Source organism: Astyanax mexicanus, chromosome 17, assembly GCF_023375975.1.
Source record: "Astyanax mexicanus isolate ESR-SI-001 chromosome 17, AstMex3_surface, whole genome shotgun sequence".
NCBI lineage: Eukaryota > Metazoa > Chordata > Actinopteri > Characiformes > Acestrorhamphidae > Astyanax > Astyanax mexicanus.
Window position 1 is genome coordinate 38,583,265 of NC_064424.1, and position 18,309 is coordinate 38,601,573.

The window sequence follows — 18,309 nt, forward strand, 5'->3', positions numbered from 1 at the left end:
AGGGTGGTAGCTGCCAGATCTCAGCTGTTTATTACAGAGACTAAACTGCAGCGAGAGAACTCAGACCAAACCAGAAATTGAGTTCAAAGTACAAATACCCGGCCAAAAACATGTAACTACATTAGCTAACTGGATAAACACTAGCCAGCTGCCTTGTTGTCTAATATGCTTAATCACATTGGACATTTATCAAACAACCAGTAAAGAAGTTTGTACAGAGTGTCTGTACATGTAAACAACAGCTCAACACAAGCTCAACCAATATTTCAGCTGAGAAATATTTAATGCTTCCCTAATGCATTCTCCTATTTTTCCATTTTAAATTATTGGGCTATAGTGGAGTAGATCAGGGGTACAGGGGTGTAAAATGTGTCAGATATGTTTGCAGCATCATAGCTCTTTAAAATTGTACACAAGTTCTCTTGCATTATTACAACACCACATTTATTTTGCTTGGTATGAGGCTGCTAAGGTGGGGAGAGCAGAGCATCATAGGATATACGTATGTTGAGAACAACACAGCAAATTTTACTGATCACTAATAAGAGTGATAAAGCATTTATAAGTAATCTTACCAATGAAGCAAAATGTTTCCAAAGAATGTTCTGACCTGACATAATTAAATAGGTCAGGAATTTAAAAAGGAATTTTTGTGAAAAAGTAATTTTAGGTAAGTGGCCCATTTTAGCTGGACATTTTATAAACTAAAAACAATAATAATCATTTAAGATTCATTACAATATAATCAGATCCCTTATAAAGCTTATTTGATGGTCTTATAGGTAATTTACCATAAAGTGGCACATTTTAGCTGACTATACCCTTTATTTAGTAAATGTAACGGCTGTTAAAGTTGGACACCGTATACCTATATATATTCTGAATACTTTAATACAACATTTTTTATTCTGTACCAACCAAATACAATTATAGTTTTTGAAGGGTAAATAAAATTTGTTACCATTCTTCACATTTTTTATCAACTAGTTTTCAATACTATTACTAACAATATATTTATAAGAACCTAAGTATTAAGTATTTTTGTTACAAATATATTACCATTTTATTACCAACCATTGCTATCGCTTTTAATTTTTTAACAACTAGAAATATGTTTGTAAAATTTCAAGATAAATACAACTTGTTACTAATATTATTTTAACATTTTATTACCACAATTTTTATTGCTCTATTATTACTAATTTAGAATTAAGAAATAAAATGTATTACCACTAGTTACCGCTCTAGTTAGTGATTTATTATTTTGTAACAACTAGGAAATTACATTTAATTTAGAGATAAATACAGTTTGCCATAATATAAACCTATTATTACCCACTCTCCAGCTCTCTTTAGCTGTTTTTGATTTTATCAGCAGGTTTTTGGCAAATTTTGCAGAATTGACACATTAATAGGGTTGTAAATTTAACCCAGGCCTAATCTCCATGATTACAGGCCTGTAACGGGCCTCAGAGGTAGAGAACAGCCAGCAACCCAGAGCTATTTATACACCAACTGCTGCACATTACTTTCTCTTTCACATTCACCCAACAACACTATCATACCGCTATTAATCATATACATCCAGCTCCTCTTCCTACCGACAGTCACAGTCTATAAACCCACAAAAACACATTACTGATGAGTTCAGGTTGGTATAAATGTATATAGAAGAGAATAAAGGAGTATGGAAAAGAATAATAGAGGTAATGTGGAGATAAAAAAACTCCATCCTCTTGCAGTCAGCCCAGCAGCTGAGCTCCAGAACCTTTACCCACCTGAACATCCCCCGCTGCTCCATCCCGGAAAATAACCAGGACAATCAGAAATAAAATCAGGAAAAAAGGTAATCCAGCAGAGTCTGGGTGGAGGGTACGCGATTATAAGCGAGTGTTTAGCTTGCTCCCTCACTCTGAACACTCTTTCGCTCCTGCTTTTACTTTCACTTTGTGTGAGAGGAGTGATCTCAACTGCAAACAGAAGGAGCTGCCTACACACGTATTCTACAAATTAAGGAAGGAAAAATATAAAAAACACATTGAGTTTTTTCTGTTCCTACCGGCAGCGTTTTACTCAAATTACATTATTAATTCTTTGCAGACAGCAAAAGTATTTTGGATCAATATGCAGTGCAGTTACTTTGTGCAGAATTCATTTTCCTATGTAATGCAAAAAGAGGCTCTCAGAATGAAGACAGGGTGTTTTTTTAAATATTAAATTCTGTCTAGTTGAACACTTAAACCCAAGACATAACATGAAACCAAGACATGAAAATTGCTGTACACAAACGCTCTTCATCCAAGCTTGAGCTATTCTGCAAAGAAGATTAGGCAAACATTTCAGCCCCTAGATGTGCAAAGCTAGATACATAGAAACATACTCCAAAAGACCTGCAGTTTTATTTGGAGTGAATTGTGGTCCTACAAAGTATTAAGTTACATATTTTTATATATTACAAAATTAAAAACTTTTAATTTGTTAACTTACTGGTTACTTTGTGTTGATCTATCATATAAAATCCTGTGACAAATCCCAGGGGTATAATACTTTTTCAAGGCACTGCAACAGTTATATATGGGTCTTTTTCAGCACCATGGGTATTAAATGACGATCAATAACAGGTTTTAACAAAGTAATGCTAAGGTATTAATCAGTCATTGGAGTATCAGGTTTAGTATCGCTGCATTTGGTAGACTTTTTTCCATATGGTACTAGGACAGAAATGAAGCAGCTTCTCTTGAAAACTATAATCATCTTTAATGACATGATTTTAATTAATGGACATCAATTGATATTTCCACATCGACCATAAGGTCCCAACAATGACGGCTGCCTGTGTGTTAAAAATAAATATGTGGCCACTCTTAAGTAATAGAAAGCTGAAAAAGTGTGAGGCATTTGATTGTTCTTTAACCAGTCTGAAATACATTCTGTCTAATGTTGGAAAGGCCATCACTGTCCAAAACAGTTACTGTACAGGAGAGAGAGATAAAGCCTCTTAACCTTTACTATAAGTCAATGTAAAAAAAGTTATAGGATCAATCTGGAGAATTTCTATTTCTATTGGTCCATTTAGTTTGTGTGTTTAAATTATGTAGTAAACAAAAAAAATCAACAAACATACTGATACAGATGGACAGTGACGATACATACTGTACTGTACTGCACATCTTGCAGTAAACGGTGCTCCAGCATTAGAACCTGTTTTGCTCATTTTTTTCTAAACATAAATTTTGGAGCAGTGGACAGAATGCTGTCTTACTGGTCACAGATCTACCAAATCCAAAGCCTTATCTTTCTTTTATTTTTATTTATTAATATAATCTAAAACAGATTAACTCTCCATTAGGATTGGCTGGAACTACTGTGTATATGTTACTACTTCTCAGATAAACAATAGAGCACAAAAAGGATCCGGATGGGCAGCATGTGCCACACTCATAAAAGAAATACAAAAGACATATTTAGGGATAATTTAGTCGCTGGTGAAACAGGTGTACTCTTCAGATGCAAGTCATCCATGTTAATATTCATCCTTCATAATAAAAGCCTTTGAAAACATTTAATCAGTTCTACATTTTTGCCTCTTTAAGTGTGATAGTTTTCTCCGCTGCCCCGTGTGACAATTCAAATTTCCTTAAGCTTCCAAACCTGCTGAAGAAACATTTAAAGATTACCACAACGCCAAAAACATAACGTATTGCAATCTGTCACATTTCAGGTTTCCCGACCATGAGTGTTTCAATACTATGTTAAAGTCGCAATGTTATGTTGTGTTTGGGTGTTTTATTCAGGACTAACTTACCATTTAATCCTCTGCATTTGTGAGATGGTCTCAGGCAGTACTTTGCCTGATGTTTCAGGTAACAACAAACATAGAAGGCTGGCCACCACGGCCCAGGCTCCCAGTAGAAGATAGGGGAGCATTTTGTAATAGGATCCTGAAAAAAAAAAGAGAGAGAGAAGAAAATGTGTCATAAGACTTACTCATGTTCAAACAGTCTAGCCAGATGTAGCCAGTGAATATGGATCTTTAAAACTGTTCCAAAAGGGCCTGGCAAACAAAGATTACCACAGTATATATGCATGCAGACCAAAGTTACACATGTAAGTTGTTTACCCAGGTATATAATGAAAGGGGAGATAATGGATCCTATTCTCGCAGACATGGAGCAGATTCCCATGGCCATATTTCGCACAACAGTGGGGAAGAGCTCTGATGTCACAGCATAAACTACACAAAATGCTGCAGTAATGCCGAACTTCCCAACCATCTCTAGGAAGACAGCCAACTCTGGTAGATCTGTGCAGAAAAGATTAGTCTTTGTTATACAGCAGCACAAATACACTCTTTTATAATAAGGTCCTGCAACTTTAGTAGACACCCTCACAGTAACTTTACGACGGATGGTAGTAAAGAAATCAGTATAGCAACCTATAGCTGAAGGAGCATTGTCTGAGCAGCTAACCTACCATGCAGTGTGTTTAAGGGTTATGGTTTAGCTGGTCTACAAGCATGACCAACTTGACCAGCACTCATGCTGAGAGTGGGTCTTTCCTATATAAAAAAGCTAATTAAAGCATTTGATAATTATATGCACGCATCTATGTAAATCAAATATGCAACAGAATCCAACCAGATAATCAATAAACAGCTACAAACTGGTACACAGCTGTAGAATCTTACCTTCAGGGACAAGCTGAACAAAAAGAATGATACCTCCACCCAGGATTAGAGTTGAGGACTGGCAGAATCTACGTGAGCAATATTTGAGTAGTAACATTGCTATGAAGAATGCTGGGAGCTCCACAACTGCAGATATAAAGTAGTTCAAGTAGGGATCTCCGTGAAGGTTGCTGGTGTTCAGAATTAGTCCGTAGTAGGACATAGTGATAACTATCCTGAAATATATTACAAACTCACTGAGTGTTTTTGCAACGAAAATTCTCAATACAATATACAGTAAATGGCAAAAAGAAAAAAGAATTAAGTCTCTTAAGTTAAGAATAAGTTTAAAGTACATGGGAGACGCTTATAATTTTAAGATTGTTCTTAAATATGATTTTACAAAGTAAGTTTTGGAAACAGAAACAGAAATTAAAGGCACCAAATAATCTTAAGCACAGGGGTTTGCCCAATGCCCATACAAACTAAAAGCACCACTGCTCTGCCTGGCAAGACCTAGCAACCACCTGGGATAGAATATGCTGTGTGGAATTTAGATTTTTTTCAATGGGTTTGTCAGGTACAGTCTACAATTTTTTCCCCAAACATTCAAACATATCAGATGGTCAAGGATTGTACCCAAGCGCAAAGAAGAAAGTCTAATTTCTATTATTATTGGTTGCTGATATGTATGGTTGTATGTTATAAGGTGATTATAGAGTGTTTTTAACTGTTTGAGAGGGGTTGCTTTACCACTGCGTCACTGATAAAGACGCAGTGTTTGGAATTACACTACCTCATGCAAGAAGGGGGAAAAGGGGGAGGTACTCACTGTAAAAAGTAATTCTGGCTCAAGGTAAATTTATCAAAACCTATTTTATTCATGTCAAATAACTTTATAAGAGTGTAATTGTAGAAATACCCTGATAGTGGTTAGAGAACTAGTTAACCCTCTGTAATTTTTGGCTCATGTTTGTGTCTCTGTAAATAGCTAAATGCTAGCATGAAGGATGATGTGTAAATAGGCAGTGGGAATGATATAGCTAACCTAACCTAGCTAGTTATCTAGTCTGGATGCTAGTGTGGAGACTCAGTGTGTGGATAAGTACTAAGTGTTAATAAAGAATAATAATAAACTGAGAATAATAAAAGTGATAAATGCACAACCAGCTAAGCAATTTCTGGCTAATTATTACTGCCTTCTTACCTTAATAAATGCAGATGTTGTTTAAAGCCTCAGAATATATTTATATATTATATTATTTTAAGAAATACAAAATAAATAAAAAAGGCAACAGTTTGCAAGGGTCTTTCTATGTTGGTAAAATGTAGTTAGAACAACTTAAATAGTTGATCATAGATCTTTATTTTGATTTAATTTAGTTATTTTAGTTATTTAAAAAAAAACTGAGTAGATTTAACTTGTGCTGAGTGTAAATACACTCTTACTCTGAGCTCTTACTCTAAGCTCTTACTCAGAGCTTTTACTCTTACTCTGAGCTATTACTTTTTCTCTGAGCTCTTATTCTTATGCTGAGCTTTTACCCTTACTCTTAGTTCTTACTCTGAGCTATTACTTTTTCTTTGAGCTCTTACTCTAGTCCCTTGAAGTCTCTTTTATACTTTATTTCTCTTTTATACTCTTAATTCTGATTATTCAAAGAGTGCAAAATAATACAATTTGCAAAACTGTGATTTAGAATGACATTTAAGAACATGGATTAGTTAAAATTAAGCAGTTGTTAGAATTGTGTAGAGTCCTATTTTGTGTATGCAATGGAGAAAAAACAACCCACACATACACAAACATAACAGTGTCAATTCATAAGTCCATTATAAATACAGTTGCAAGAAAAAGTATGTGAACCCTTTGGGATTACTTGGATTTTTGCATAAATTGGTCAATAAATGTGTTCTGATCTCCATCAAAAACAACAATAAACAAACACAGTCTGCTTACACTAATACCACACAAAAATTATATGTTTGCATGGTTTTATTGAACACAACATGTTAACGTTCAGAGTGAGGGGGGTGAAAGTATGTGAACCTATGCAGATCAGACCTGCACAATGATCAGGAGGAATTTTGGAGCATTCCTCTTCACTAAACTGTTTCAGTTCAGCTATAATATACTTGGGATACCTGGTGTGAATCGATCTCTTGATGTCATAATGCCACAGCATCTCAGTTGGGTTCAGGAGGTCAGAACTCTCCAGAAGGTGTATTTTCTTCTGTTGAAGCCGTTCAGTTGTTGATTTACTTCTATGTTTGTCCTGTTGAGCTTCAGTAGGCGTACAGATGGTCTTAAGTTTTCCTGCAAAATATTTTGTTTAATTTTTTCCGTTGATGACAGCAATCCGTCCAGACCCTGAGGCAGCAAAGCAGCCCCAAACCATGATGCCCCTCCACCATGTTTCACAGTTGGGATGAGGTTTTGATGATGGTGTGCTGTGCCTTTTTTTCTCCACACATAGCATTGTGTGTTCCTTCCAAACAACTGAATTTTGGTTTTATCTGTCCACAGTATATTTAGCTGTGGAACATGCAGGTACTCTTTTGCAAACTTCAATCATGCAGCAAGTGGCTTCCTCTGTGTCCTCCCATGAAATGTAATGTTTTCCTTACTGTACATTTGTCAACAGAAAAGTTTGCATGTGCCAGAGATTTCTGTAAGTCTTCAGCTGACACTCTAGGATTCTTCTTCACCTCATTGATCATTCTGTGCTGTGCTCTTCATCTTTAAAGGACGACCACGCTTATGGAGAGTAGCAACAGTGCTGAACTTTCTCCATTTGTAGACCGTCTTACCGTGGACACATGAACATCAAGGCTTTTAGAGATACTTTTCTAAGCCATTTCCAGCTTTATGCAAATCTACAATTCTTGAATGTAGGTGTTCTGAGAGCTCTTTTGTGCAAGGCATGATTCAAGCAATGCTTCCTAAGAACAGAAAACTCAAAACTTTTGTGTGTTTTTTATAGGGGAGGGCAGCTTTAACCAACACATCCAAACACATCACACCTTGGCCCCAGTTAGCCCTTAGAAAAGTCATTAGCCATAACACATTTATTGACCAATTTATGCAGAAATCCAAGTAATCCCAAAGGGTTCACATACTTTTTCTTGCAACTGTATATGGTAACACAATAGTATAAGTTTCAGACTTGCATTCCTCATCTCCTTATTTCAGTTTGCATTTTTATTTATGTAATTAATAAACATAATTGTTTATAGGTGCAAAATGGCCACATACCATAAGAGTGAACAAATAATGCAAATTGTAACTGCATTGCCGTTTCTCAAGATATCAAGAATACTGTATTTCTTCTTTCGTATTGCAGCTGACTCCTCAATCTGATGGAATAAACAGAAAAGTAAAATTGTTAAAACTGAAAATTCATGTATTCCACTTCCACATTTTGTTTTTTAAAATGATAAGACAAATTCCAAAATATCGTATATTCTTTTTAGTTTAAGGTTTTTTATCAGAGAAAGAGGTTACAGGACAAATACTTTAAACTTATACTGGTATAAACCTGTAAAAACTGTTTTATTACAGTGTGAGTTATTGAAGCAGGTGGATAAGCAGGGGAATTCAGTCTGTTTTTGAGGGGCAGTGAACTGTAGAATGGGTGCAGGCCAGGGTGCAAATATTGGTAAATGGGTTGATGCACGAGATAAGAGGTTGTGGGCAGAGACAGACAATAAACTACACTGCATTGCAGCAGTGTTAATTTCGTTAATGAAAACTACAGTAAAAAATATTAGTTGACGACATTTTTCATGATAAAAATGACAAGAGATCTAAATAACAATAAATACTTGAAAACAAAAACTATGACGATATTTATTCCACTTTTCTTCAAGGAATAAAAACTAAATAAAATTTCAAAGACTGATGAAAGGAGAAATTATTTGTAATACACAGACCCTCTGCCTCTGGGAACAGCAGTATTGAGAGTGTGTCTGTGTTTGCAAAATGTCTCTGAGCTTGCAATATATAGGGATTGAAGGATGAGCAAATAGAACAGAATGAGCCCTCTGTGTAACCATAATTGTTAGGTGCAGAATCTTGTCACCTGTATTATTTTGCAGCAATCAGTGCAAAATTCCAGGTAAACTTACCAGGTTTCCTTATTTTCTGATGTACATGTAGCATTTTAATTCATTGTCACTTTGGTAATACATAGGTGTACAAAAGTAACAATATCACACCTCAGAAGGGTTGAAAATAACCTCTGGAGCAGAGATTTTGTTCTTCTGTGCTGCTTGTCTAAGTATCGCTTCAGCCTCAGCTATCCTGCCCTGAGAGAGCAGCCATCTTGGGGACTCTGGAATAAACCTGGAAAGCAAAGGAAATGAATTAATTTTACAGATCTTTCATTGTTGACAGTTAGATGCTATTTTGTAGAGATATATGTTTGTGCATTATCTTTTGTATGAACAGACCAAACTGAACCAACGCCAGTTCTAACATTCTAACCTGATTTCAATGTAAATTAAATGCCTACAATAGCAAAAACAATGTATTCACCCACTTGGATGTTCTTTCCATTCAAAATAATAATATGGCTTATTTAAAATGTCAGATGATTAAATTAATTTAATGTAAACTACAGCTCTGGAAAAAACAAGAGAGCACTTAAAAATGATACATTTCTTTGATTTTACCAAATTGAAAACCTCTGGAATATAATCAAGAGGAAGATGGATGATCAGAAGCCATTTAACCAAACTGAACTGCTTGAATATTTGCACCAGGAGTGGCATAAAGTTATTCAAAAGCAGTGTGTAAGACTGGGGGAGGAGAACATGCCAAGATGCATGAAAACTGGGATTAAAAACAGGGTTATTCCACCAAATATTGATTTCTAAACTTTTAAATCTTTATGAATAATAACTTGTTGTTGCAAATAAATGCTCTAAATTACAATATTTTTATTTGAAATATGAGAGAAATGTCTGTAGTTTATAGAATAAAACAACGATATTCATTTTACTCAAACATAAACCTATAAATAGCAAAATCAGAGAAACTGAAGTGGTCTCTGTACATGATTACACAACATCATTCAACAGAGGTTGTGTAGCTGGAGCTGGAAGTCTTACAATTAGTGTAGTGGAGATCAGCTAGGTGCAGTAATTGTGTCTCCAGTAATTAAAAAAGATAGTCTGGAAAGTCCAATCACTGGTTAAGCTGTATTCCTGCTACTAACCTATTGAAAAGTATAACTAGGGTGATGGATACAAATCAAATCCCAGTTACTGATCATCCCTGGATTTCAGTTAAATAAATCCATCTTTAGGTGCATGTGTAAATCTGCCTGGAGCAGACTGTGCTCACACACTGAGGGGCAGATACAGAGGAAGACAAGTGAGGAAGACTACCAAAAGTCTTAGGACTATTCTGAAGAAGTTAAAGTGGTAGAGACTCTGCCATACAACAGTTTTACAGGGTTCTTCACCAGACAGAGCATTATAGAAGAGGTGCAGTGTGGGAGAGGCTAAATTCACACAGCAGGTAAAAGTGGCCCAAATCCGATTTTCTGACCAAAATCAATATTTTTAGGCTGTTCCAATCTTTTTTAATGTGACCCATATCTGACATCTGTCTGAATGGTGTAGCTGACATTCACAAGCTAAAGAGCACTGCTACAGGTTAAGTTTCACTTTAACCCTTATTTGAATCTCAAGAGTTTTGAATAAGTTCGAGTTGCAGCTGAGCTTCGTACTGAGAATTCACTCCAGCCTCGTTGAAAAAATGATTTTTGATGATTTTTTCCTTTGATTCTGCAGCCACAGTATGTAGACAATTCATTAGAAATTCATTAGAAGATCCGATTTAAGCCCCATTACCTGATGTGTGAACGTAGGCCAAGATAAAGGAGTAAAGAGGGTTTAAAAGGTCCTGGAGGAAGAAGGGTTTTTTTTTTGTCGGATGAGACTAAAATGAAACTTTGTTGTCAGACTATAGCTGTTTTGGGTGGACACTGCACATCAGCACAAACACAACATCCCCATTGTGAAGCATGGTGGTGGCAGCATCATGCTGTGGTGATGTTTCCTGGCAGCAGGCCTGGAAGGTCTGTCAAAGTAAATGGATAAATAAATGCCGGAACACACAGAAAATCTGTAAAGGAACAAAATGACTTGAGAAGAGAACATTTTTTTTACAGCAAGGCAATAACCTGAAGCATACAGCGAAATTACGCAGACATAGATTAAAGACGACAAGGTCAAATCTAGTCCTCAGTCCGACAGAAAAAATTGCATCTGGACCTGAAAAGAGCTCTTTACTATCTGATCCCTGTACTAACTAACACTAAACGTGCCACAGATTTCACAGATTACTTAACCAATCCCACCTCCTAACGAACCATGTTAGGAAAAAGCTCTGTAATTGTAAAAGATACTTTAAAGAAACTTAACATTGATAAAGCGTGAAACTTCACACTCTACCAATTTAACGGGTCCTTCTAGGACCTGTAAAAATTTCAATTACTGTATTTTTTTGGCCATTTATTTATTGTCATTTCCCAATTCTTACATTCTCACACACTCACCACCACAATGGGATGTAAAGAACACCAGTAAGAGCATTGATAAGCACCAGCAATCTCCACCAGCGGGCGAAGTATGCTGCCAGCGGCAGGAACATCTGGCCAATCCCTGATCCCATAAAGACGCCCAAAGAGCAGAATACCACACGAGTCGCTGGGCTCAGAATCTCTGATCCTGCTCAGAAGAGATACTGTTACTGTAGATACTGTAGAAACACGACCAATCAGACTGCATCTGTGCTGTAATGGGTTGGATTAAACAAGGTTACTGTGTACCTAACACAAAGCCTACGACATAGTTTGAAAAGCCGCTAAATCCCACAAAGAAGTAAATTGCAGTGAACACTTCCCAGCTGGGAGAAAACATCTGGATGAAGATTGTCAAGGTCTGCATGGCCATCATAGCAAAGAGCACTGGCCTCCTGCCGTACCTGCACAGAAATTCATTCATTGTTATCTTTTATTTACAGAACATTGATATTAATTTCCATGATTACATTTACGTCACCAGGGATAAGACATAATTTTACTTCAAACAGTAATAAATAAAAACACACAATGTAAAATCACAGTTTAGAACGTGTGAATGGTGAATTAGTGAATTAGTGAATGGTAGTGGCACTAATAAAAAAAAGGAGAAATAACATTACTAACATCTTACCATCTTGTTACCACTAACATAAATCTTTTATCTTTGATTATAAGCTTACTTTGATTTACACATCCTTACTGAGAATTTCATTACGTGAACTTGGACAAAATTGGTTCTGTAACCCAAAAACACAGGACCTGAACATTAGGAACACTCCACCGCACTCACACAATGCCATTTCCCCCAATGTATTTTTTCTCATTTACATTTTTTTAAAGGCCAAATAGGCATCTACCACGGCTTTTTGAGAAATAAACCTGATATTGTTCGGTACTTTTGCATTTTTACCTCACATTTGAGCATGCATCTGGATGCAGGACAATCTAATTTAAATGGAGCAGCACTATTCTCTCCAGCTTAAGCGTTTCTTCTATCTTGTTCTTAGTCCCACTTTTTCCTCCATGAGAGTAAAAGCAGATCTTACTATGGCTTTTAAAGGTACACAAACACACATCTTAAATATAGGTACATAATTCACCTTCACCTGGCTACATTTACTTTTATCCTTCTCCAGAACTTCTTACAAAAGTGCTTATTACCTGTTTCTGTGTGAAATGTAGCTTAGTTTGAGGATTTAGCTTTGAAAGCTTATACAAACTATTTATTATATTAAGGTTACATTACACATGCATTTCTACAAAGCATCTAATCAGAAATAAATAAAATAAATAAATAAAACTGACCATACTCTGAGTAACGGAAAGTGTGAATTATCATGAAGTAAATCATAAATATTTAAGTTTATCTGTAATATCTGGATGAGCACATTACTGCAGAAGTGCAAAGAAAAGAGAAATATCTGCTGCTGCTTTGAGATTTATAAGTAATTTGAATTTATAAACAGAGCCCACGAGCACAACGCGCTAGACATGATGTAGACTCCAGAGCATGTCTCAAACGCACTAAATCATAAGATTCCTTATGGGTTAAAATGCTGCCAAAAGAAGGAGCTTGCCTTTGAGGGCAATGACTACCTAGGCAGCTCCCTTCAGATTAGACCACAGTTATTTTCTACAATTGATTGAGTGAAATTTATTACATAAAAGTAAACAAAAATAGTCTGCAGTCATTCACTCACAAAAACTGCAGGGACATGTAATTATTGCCAAACTCCACAACCATTTAATTAGAAACTTAATTAGTCTTAGTTCTTTATGTGCTAAATTTAAATACACCAATACAAAAATAATTCACCCTGCCCCTTTCATAACTATTCCTCTCCCTTATCCTTTCATAACTATTCCTCTCCTTTATCCTTTCACAACTATTCCTCTCCTTTATCCTTTCACAACTATTCCTCTCCTTTATCCTTTCACAACTATTCCTCTCCTTTATCCTTTCATAACTATTCCTCTCCTTTATCGTTTCACAACTATTCCTCTCCTTTATCCTTTCTTAACTATTCCTCTCCTTTATCCTTTCATAACTATTCCTCTCCTTTATCGTTTCACAACTATTCCTCTCCTTTATCCTTTCTTAACTATTCCTCTCCTTTATCCTTTCACAACTATTCCTCTCCTTTATCCTTTCATAACTATTCCTCTGGCAGAATGTAAGCAGGAATGTTTTATCCTTTATAACAAACCACAAGATAGCCTCCCCTAAATAATAATTCAATAATAAATAGTCATATCAAATAAATATTTTCTTTTAATGTATTTTAACTATTTTCAGTGTAAATAAAACAATGTTATTAAACAAATATAAGTTGAAAAGGAACTGGCAAGTTGTTAACTATTTAACTATCTAAATGTTGACTTCAAAGAGTGTACAGCTATATAAACCATGTGAAAGAGTTGAAATCAACTTAGTGGGAGTTAACTCAACACTTGACGTTCTGCTATGATGTCTTTGACTGATATTACATTTTTCTGATAAGAAAACATGCAAAAATAGAAAAAAAGGAATCATGAACACTCTTTCACACTGCTGTATAGACAAACAATGTCCATACATTACATTCTGTACATACTAAATCAGCATTTATCATTTAAAGTAATGTTCAGTTAAAATATTTGTGCTTACTTGTCAGACAGCTGTCCTGAAATGAAAGTGCCCATTAGGACTCCGAGGAAGTATATTGATGAACACAGGGGGACTTTATATTCATTGTCACACACCAAATCCCACTAAAAGCAAAGAAATACCTGTCATTTTAGAGCTATAGCTTTGCAGTGTACATACAATACATAACAGGATTTTTATTTGTATATACTACTCCAAATCAGGAAAAGGATGGGACAGTATGGAAAAAGTGAATAAGAGATGATTCTTGAGTTTACTTTGGCTTTTATTTGTTCGCAGACAGTATGAACACAAAATATTTTAATGTTTTATCTGATACACTTCAACAATTAATGTATTAATATACATTCATTCTGGTATTTTAGGCCTGCAACACACTCCAAGTACATTTGGGACAATAAAGTATTTACCATTTTGTAATATTAATAATTATCTATCAAAATTGAAGGAAGCCAAATTATCCATATATTCATATTTTCCAGTCTCTATATAGTGTGGACATATGGCTATTTCCCTGCATAATACAGTTTTAACCTGCACAGGTGGATTATAGCACAGAGAATTGTGTTCTCATACAGTGATTTCTGGAAGTGTTCCTGAGCCCATGCAGTGATTTCCAATACAGAATTAGTACAGCCTGTTTTTAAAGAGGGCCGGAAGATTACTGGCATCTAATACTGACTGTCAGCCTTGTCCCTTACACAAAGGGATTTCCCCAGATTCTCTAAATCTTTTGATAATATTATGGGCCGTAGATGGTGGCATATGAAGTTTTTTTAGATGATTATATTTTAGGAATATTTTTCTGAGAGTTTAAGGCACAGTTTTTAGCTTTTTTGAGTTTGTAGCAGATTTCTCCTATTGCTGTCAGGACTGCCAGGCAGGAAGACGAGGAGGCGGACGTAAAAGCAGGTAGGAAGGAATTGATTAAATAAATAACAAACAAAAAAAACAAAAAAAAACAACAAGGAACTAAAACTAGACAGAAAATAACAGGACTAGGGAATAAACCAGGAAATAATCCAGGAAATAAACAAGAAATAAACAACGATAAACAAAGATAAACAAGACGCAATAGACTAGGGCTGTAAACGTGAGTACAAGAAACTAGAGAAACGCGGAAAGACAAAACAACAGGGGAAGGTACAAAGACCGACGAGGAAACACTGACACGGGAGGACCAAATATACACACACAGAAGCACCTATGGGGGAAACAGGTAATGAGGGGTGGAGCTACAAATTACACACACAGGGCAACAGAGCAAGGCCATGACAGAAGCCCCCCTAAACGCGCAGCTCCCGAGGTGCATAAAAATTAACCCCGGGGGCTGGCAGCAGGGAGGGGCTAGGAAAAACAAGGGACGAGACAGGGAACTGGACAGGAGATGGAGACTGGATGGGGAACTGGACAGGGGATGGAGACTGAACGGGGAAATGGACAAGGGACGGAGACTGGTAGGGGAACTGGACAGGGCACGGAGACTGGACAGGGCACAGAGACTGGATATGGGACTGGACAGGGAACGGGGACTGGACAGAGAACGGAGACTGGACAGGACCGGACATAGGAACAGGGACAAAAACATCAATAGGGACAGACACGAACACAGTGACAGGGACAAAAACAAAAAAAAAACACCAGTGAAGGGAACTGGAACACAGACAGACATGGGAACCAGGACAGAGACTACAGAAAGGTGCCCAGGACTGGTTAAAGTCTGTGGGGTAGTCCGTGGGACCAGCCTGGGCACAGTTCTGGGGTGGATACAGAAGGCCTCGGGGCAGCCCTGGGTAAATGGGCCCTGGGTCCAAATACTGTCCTAGGAGCAGGAACTGGAGTCGGTGTGGAGACGGGTATCACTGGCGCTGGGGAAGCAGGAGCTGGCGGCGCGGCGACGGGTATTGCTGGCGTAGAAGGGTAGTCCTCCTCCACCAAGGAGCTGTTGGGCGCACATCCCTGGTAATCCCACGGGTCGCGCTTGACCCACCTCTGGTCCTCATTGGCCTAATCCTGGTTGAGGACCGAGGCTCACCGCGCCAACCCTTATCGAGGAGTGCCAGGCAGGAAGATGAGGAGGCGGACGTAAAAGCAGGTAGGAAGGAATTTATTAAATAAATAACAAATAAACAAAGAAACAAACAAGGAACAAACAAGAAATAAAGCAAACATAAACAAACAGGGAAAACAACAATAAACTAAAACTAGACAGAAAATAACAGGACTAGGGAATAAACCAGGAAATTATCAAGAAATAAACGGAAATAAACAAAGATAAACAAGGCGCAATAAACTAGGGCTGTAAAAGTCAGTATAAAAAACTAGAGAAACGTGGAAAGATACAACAACAGGGGAAGGTGCAAAGACCGTTGAGGAAACACTGACACGGGAGGACTAAATATACACAAACCGGAAGCACACACCTGGGGAAACAGGGGGCGAAGCTATAAATTACTGGAGAACACACTGGGAAATGAAGAAACACAGGGCAACAGAGCAAGGCTGTGACAATTGCAGCTGTCTTTGTTAATAACATTAGTTGCCCCTGTCCCAACTTTTTTTTGGGATGTGTTGCTTCCATCACGTTCAATATGATTTTATATATTATTCTATATATTCTATATTTTTCATGAAATGGTAAATGTATTACTTTTAAAACCTGCACCGTATGCATTCTATGTTCTTTTGTGAATAAAATCTATGTGAGTCTATAAGATCTGCAAATCATTGCATTGTTTTCATTTACATTTATTTATATTTTACACAGCATTTATTTTTAAAAGGGTAGTATGCATTTATCACAATTATGTACATAATAATTTAATATTTTCTTTGATATATTCGTAAAATATCAGGTTTTTCAATCAAGCATCCAAAAAATATTATAAAAACAGTATAGATTCTGGTTTATTAGATGAGTAAGGGGTTGGTATTGCTTTATATTTTTAGGCATCGACACCACAAAAGTGGGAAACAGATAAACATATCAGGACAGTATCTCTTTGCTTCTGTTTCTTTACATTTGAATTGAAATCATGCTTACCTCAGTAACTATTGTTGATTGGTAGATTTCCTTGCTATAATTCCATCCATCCAGACACTTCTCCAGCTCAATGCTGCTCATATTCACGTCCACATCAGGGATGTAGCCCATCAGGGAGTAGTTTCTCAGTGTGTCTATGTTGTACCTGCTGCAGGAGCTGCGCTTTAAAATTCCATCCTGGGTTATTAGAGGAATCGCTGCCTCTCTCCAGATCTCACTGATGTTGTACTCTTCAGGAATCAGACACTGGTGTGTTGGAGTATCACCTACAAACACTATGTAGAGGCCCACAAAGCCATTCGGCAGGATGCTGATAGCCAGTGCCATAAACACGGTCAGCTGAAATCGCCCCCATGTTCCCAGAAAAGATGTGATATCGTCGTAGTCTCTCATTCTCAAGCAATTCTAATTCTCCCTGTGAAGATTGGAACTGACGGTTCCTGTGTTGCTCCTGTTACGTTGTGTCAGTCACCTCATCATTCAGATTTGATTGGTAAATATTCACCAACGGTGTATACAACAACTACAGTCTCAATAGATGTCTAAAGTCCACCTGCTGACAAGTCAGACACTCACTTCTCTTTAAAGAATAAGTGCACCCTTGAATTTTAGTTCTCCACTGCACTATCACAAATAAAAATCAATAAAAAGATTAGATTTATTACATACTTTATATCTTTATATAATGTGTGGTAATCAGGCTGTGCAGATATGTGTGGAGATGAGCAACTGTATTAAATGCAATTTAATGCATTGTTTTATTTTCATTTTTTAAGTAAAATAAAAGATTCATCTTTGATGTATACAAAATAAATATGGATAAAATAGAAATTTATTGGGACCAAATTGACCTCAGAACCCACAAATAATAGCATGGTTTTAACACTGTAATTCTTGCTGATGTCTTCTTATCGTGTTTTATCAGTATGATGTGTTGCTAGCAGTATAAAGAGATTAGCTTTAGATTAGATAAGCAGACCACTGGTTACTTCCCTGACTAAAGCTTTGTCACATTCTGAGTTTCATGGTTCCCATAACAAACAATATTCTTATAACTGACTGTCTGAATGTGATGTGCTCTAATATTAACAACACCATATTCTCCCTAAATCTCTTTGGTGTAGGCTTTTACTGAATCATCCAAAGATCAGACTTCTGTTTATGATTTACTAATCCGGGGATTAAAGTGTTTATATGTTACTTATTGATGAGTAACTGAATGAGCCTTGAACTTTTGGAAATGTCTTTTGTTCTTGCTAAAATGCTGCTTGAGCTTCTTGTTTTTGATCTTGTTTTATATTGGATTTTAAACTGTACAAACTTTGCCTTGATCCAGCCTTGAACACGCCTTTCAGAATAA

General features: G+C 36.6%; 2 protein-coding genes across 3 annotated transcripts in view; both read right to left on the bottom strand.

Moving 5' to 3' along the window:
* LOC125782511 (uncharacterized) overlaps nt 1-1,992 on the bottom strand; it is a 51,795-nt gene extending 49,803 nt beyond the window's left edge. The window contains exon 1 of the mRNA XM_049466770.1: nt 1,779-1,992. Within this exon, the coding sequence (XP_049322727.1) occupies nt 1,779-1,801 (23 nt within the window). The 5' untranslated portion in view covers nt 1,802-1,992. The remainder of the gene's footprint in view (nt 1-1,778) is intronic.
* Nucleotides 1,993-2,732: 740 nt separating this feature from the next.
* LOC103026746 (solute carrier family 22 member 4) lies at nt 2,733-17,560 on the bottom strand. Of its 2 annotated transcripts, none has more exons than XM_015601478.3 (10): nt 16,950-17,560; nt 13,907-14,010; nt 11,506-11,660; nt 11,233-11,404; nt 8,885-9,011; nt 7,923-8,023; nt 4,688-4,902; nt 4,121-4,303; nt 3,806-3,941; nt 2,733-3,651 (listed from the first exon to the last, which is right to left on the bottom strand). In XM_015601478.3, the coding sequence occupies exons 1-10, from the start codon at nt 17,340-17,342 to the stop codon at nt 3,573-3,575; spliced, it is 1,665 nt and encodes a 554-aa protein (XP_015456964.3). In that variant the 5' UTR covers nt 17,343-17,560; the 3' UTR covers nt 2,733-3,572. The 2 variants fall into 2 exon arrangements, with proteins under 2 accessions (XP_015456964.3, XP_007233988.3); XM_007233926.4 differs by having other exon boundaries at nt 2,733-3,654.
* Nucleotides 17,561-18,309: the final 749 nt, after the last annotated feature.

Coding starts and splice junctions, on each gene's coding strand:
- LOC103026746 (XM_007233926.4), bottom strand. CDS start 17,342: ATGAGAGACTACGACGATATCACATCTTTTCTGGGAACATGGGGGCGA. Junction 14,011..16,949: donor AATCAACAATAGTTACTGAG/GTAAGCATGATT, acceptor CTTTGCTTTTAG/TGGGATTTGGTGTGTGACAA. Junction 9,012..11,232: donor CTTTACATCCCATTGTGGTG/GTGAGTGTGTGA, acceptor TTTGCTTTCCAG/GTTTATTCCAGAGTCCCCAA.